The 4,267-nt window shown below is 49.8% G+C and overlaps 1 protein-coding gene across 1 annotated transcript in view; it reads right to left on the reverse strand.

The window, feature by feature from the left end:
* Positions 1-4,267, reverse strand: part of Tsga10ip (testis specific, 10 interacting protein) — a 17,073-nt gene that overhangs the window by 10,842 nt on the left and 1,964 nt on the right. The window contains exons 2-5 of the mRNA XM_005384439.1: positions 4,040-4,167; positions 3,279-3,958; positions 3,000-3,150; positions 307-477 (exon numbers count right to left, since the gene is read on the reverse strand). Coding sequence (XP_005384496.1) covers positions 307-477; positions 3,000-3,150; positions 3,279-3,958; positions 4,040-4,167 — 1,130 coding nt within the window. The remainder of the gene's footprint in view (positions 1-306; positions 478-2,999; positions 3,151-3,278; positions 3,959-4,039; positions 4,168-4,267) is intronic.

Here is a 4,267-nt window from a genome sequence, read left to right on the forward strand (position 1 = left end):
ACCATCCCCAATTTACATTATTATTTTTGTAATATTCAAATGTTATAATAAACATGTCTGGCATTGGAAATCAGAAAAGCAAGTTTTGAAAGTGATAACAAGTGCAGAATGTTTTGACCTTGAACTTCATCAGCGGAAAGAACGTTATTAACTGGATGACCTTAGATCAGTCCTTCTCAATGGGCATCTTCATCTGTAAATGTGACTGAGTGGCCTGGCTGGCTTGCCCTAGGGTCCTACAGACCAGTGCCCAGCCCAGCCTCTTTGACTCTCCCCATTCGGCCCTGCACAGCCTGGCACTCCTACCTCAGCTCCTCCAGCTTGCGCTGGGTGGCCCAGGACCCCTGGCTCCTTCGGGGCATGTAGGCAGCCAGGCAGCGGGTCACCTGCTGCTGAATGCGCTGCTCGCGGGCCTTGCGCAGCTCAGCCTGCTGCAGATCCTCCTGCTGCTGCCGCTCCCAGGCCTGCAGCAGGCTCCTGGTAGTGAGAAGGAGGGGAGAAGACCGGGAAACAGGGACCCAAAGAAGGGCAAGCTACCAGGCAGGGGGTACAGGAGCCCGAGAGGGGCTCTTGGGGGATTTCCCTTACAAAGCAGCTCTCCCTGAGGGTGTGCACCCAATCTTGCTCTTCTTTCTGAGTTCCTTATTGGGTAGGAGCCAGGTTAATGCCTAACAGTTTGAGGCCCAGCTGGACAGATGGACAGACTGAGGGATGAATGGATGGGAACAAGAAAGTGCTGAAGAGACCAATAAATGGAAGGATAGATGGATTAAAGGTGAGGATGGCTGAACAGATAGCAGCTAGACAGATCTGGAATGCTCTTCTCTAGATCTCATGGCCAGATGCTTCTTATCAATCAGGTATGTATTAAATAGCTCTGTCCTAGGCAGACTTTCCCTGACCACCCCATCTACTTCCTAGCTATCTCCCATCACTAGCTATTTTGTTCTTTTCTTTGTTTTTGAGACAAAGTCTTACTATACAGAATCAGGCTGGCCTAGGACTCATGGCAATGTTCCTGCCTCAGCCTCCATTGTGCTGGGATGGTAGGCATGTACCATCACACTCAGTATCATTTCTTTATTAATTGCCCTTCTTCCCAAGTAGAATGTAATCCTCATGAGACCAGGGTCCCTTGTCCTGTACATGGCCACAGAATCTCCAGCACCTAAAACTGAACCTTTAATATATATAAGCTCAATATTTTATGAATTCATACATAATTGAATGATGGCCCTATAAAAACATGGCCAAATATACAAAGAAAGAAAAGCCTGGTATGGTGGTGCATGTCTATAATCCTGGCTATTCAGGAGGCTAAGACAGGAGGATGACAAATTCAAGGCCAGCCTGGGCAACTTAGTGGGACCCTGTTTTAAAAATAAAAAATGATTTTAAAAGCCTGGGGCGGTAGCTCGGCAGTAGAGTGCTTGCCTAGTATGAGTGAGGGTTTAGGCTCAATCCCCAGCACTTCAGGAAAGGCGAGGGGAACAGACACAGTCATTGCTGTGTACATTTACTGAGGATCATTGTGTTGGAGTCTTTGGCACAAGGGCACCAAGAAATAGGATTTCCCGTAAAAGGTGACAGGGTAAGAAGTTCAGAGTGCTATGTGAAAATTAATACATACTGTTAAAAGTCTAGGGGGCCAGGGATGTAGCTCAGTGCCTGGCAAGAATGAGGCCCTGAGTTCAATTCTCGGTACCAAAGAAAAAAGTCTAGGTGGTATGGTGGTGTGTGGCTGTAACTCCAGCACTCCTAGAGGCTGAGGCAGAAATATTGCCAAATTCAAGCCCAACCTGGGCAATTTAGTGACTTAGTGAGACCCTATCTAAAAAAAAAAAAAAACTAAAACAACAAATAAATGATAAGGCACAAGTCAGATTTGATGGCACAGGACTATACTCCCAGTAGGCTGACGCTGCAACAGGACAATTACAAGTTCAAGCCCAGTCTGGGCAATTTAGCAACTTAAGAGAGAAATTTTATCTCAAAATAAAAAGAACTGGGGATGTAGCTTAGTGCAAAGGCCCTGGGTTCAATCTCTAGTACTGCAAGGAGTAAGGGGTGGGCCATACTACACCTAAACAATCAGATTTAATGTATTTATCAAAATCCTAATGACATTTTTACAGAAAGAATAACAATTCTAACTTTCATGTGGAACCACAAAAACCCAAAGAGCTAAAGCACACTCTCTTTTTTTTTTTTTTTTTTTTTTTTTTTGCAATAGGGATTGTGGATTATCCCCAGGGCCTTTGCACTGAACCATATCTCCAGCTCCCCCTAATATTTTTAAATTTGATATAGGATCTTATTAAGGTCACTAGTGAATTTATGATCTTCCTGCCTCAGCCTCCAAGAAAGTTGGGATTATGGTGTGCAGCACCTTGCCCAATTGAACCAAACCAATCTTATCTGATTTCAAAATATACTACAAAGCTGTAGCAGCTAAAACAACAGAATACAGAGCCCAGAAATAATTTCATGCATTTATGGCCAAGTGATTTTTGACAAAGAACACAATGGGGAAAGGATAATCTCTTCAATATATGTTGGATAAACCACTTGATTAACAGTTAATGGATAAATAGAAGATAGAAAATGAATGGAAAGTAGTTTGTGTCAAAAGATAGTTGGCCAAGTAGGCAGAGACAGATAGGTTGTTGAATGGATGTTATCAAAAGATAGAGGGAGAGATGGATGGATGGATGGATGGATAGACGGACGGATGGACAGACAGATGGGTGGGTAGGTGGGTTATGGATGGATGGGTGAATGGGTGGGTAGATGGGTGAGTAGATGGGTGAGTGAATGGATAGAAGGGTTAACAGATGATTGGTTAATCAGAAAAATTGATGAATAGATCAAGAAAGGAGTGAATGAATGGACAAGTGACTCTGTCTTTTGGTGAACTGGACAAGTGACTGTCTTTTGGTGAACTGGCTCCATCTGCATTTCTCATCCTTGGCTCCTGCCCTCCTGTTTTCCCGCCTTACCTAGTGGCTTGGTGTCGTTTGTGGAAGGTGCGATTAGGAAAGTTGGCCGACAAGAAAGTTTCATCATCTCCCCAGGCACGGGCCTTCCCTCTGCCGTTGGAGGTCTGCACAGCAGACTGCCGCAGTGCCTTCCAGGTTTGCTTTTGAGGGTCTGTCCACAGTGGGAGCAAGTCAGGGAAAGCCTCCCACCCACCCAGGCCACTGGGGAGCCTCCCCCAGCACCACCGAGCCCAGCTCAGCCCAGGCCACAGCGAACGCCCGGGCCGCGGCTGTGCTCACCACAGCACTCTTGCTGTAACTGCTGCCGCAGCTTCTCCAGGTCCCAGGGTCCCTCCACCTCCTGGGCCCTAGACTTGCCCCTCTGCGGCCCTCGGAGGGTGTGGGAGCTGGAGCTTCGCGCCTGCAGCGCCTCCTTTCCTAAGGCCTCCTCGCCCGAATTCGGCCCCTTTTTCCGAGAACAGCTCTTTCTGCTGTGAGAGGCACTGTGCTCCCTCTCCTCCGCATCCACAGTCGCCTCTAAGAAGCGCTCCTCCGACAGCGTCTGTCCGGCGGGCAGCTGAGGCCGCTCCCCGGGGCTCAGACCCCGCTCCGCTTCTTCAGCACCCCCGCCTTCCGGCTCAGAAGCCTCTCTGGACTCTGATCCCGATCCTGACCTCTTACCTGGCAGCGGGGAGCTGCACCCGCTGGATGGCTCCAGCCCTTGACTCTCCCCTTTGCTGGGTGAGAGGGGCGTACCGCCACAGGCCCCCAGCTGCTGTCTCCTCTCCAGAGCTTCTGAGAGGCTGACGCTGGACTTGCACCTGGACTTGAGCTGGGGGACCACTGGGAGCGGGGCTGGGGCCTGATGGCCGGGGGCCTCAGGGGAGCTTGGCTGAAGCAGAGCCTGGCCCTCTGTGATGAGGCTCTCCCAGGCCCACTGGAACGGGAAGGAGGGTTCCCGAGAAGGACGGGGGAAGGGACTAAAGAGGAAGAGGGCAGGGGTCAGGGTCAGGGTCCTCCTGGCCTCCAGCTTCCCTCCCAGCCCCGTCCCTGCTGCTCACTTCTCAGTGGAGCGTCCTTTCTTGGTCTGCCCCCGGGGCTTGCTGTCCTTCTTTGTCCTCTGCCCTGCACTCTGAGACCTCTTTGTCTGGCCCTGCCTTAGTACAACATCACCACTCCCCACGGCACCCTAGGCAAAGACAGAGGGGAGCCCAGGTGTGAGCAGCCTCCTGCACCACTCTGCCCCTCCCCTGGGCCCTCTTTATCCTTTTTTTTTTTTTTTTTTTTTT

The sequence above is a fragment of the Chinchilla lanigera genome, unplaced genomic scaffold, assembly GCF_000276665.1.
Source record: "Chinchilla lanigera isolate Chin_1 unplaced genomic scaffold, ChiLan1.0 scaffold00021, whole genome shotgun sequence".
Taxonomy (NCBI): Eukaryota; Metazoa; Chordata; class Mammalia; order Rodentia; family Chinchillidae; genus Chinchilla; species Chinchilla lanigera.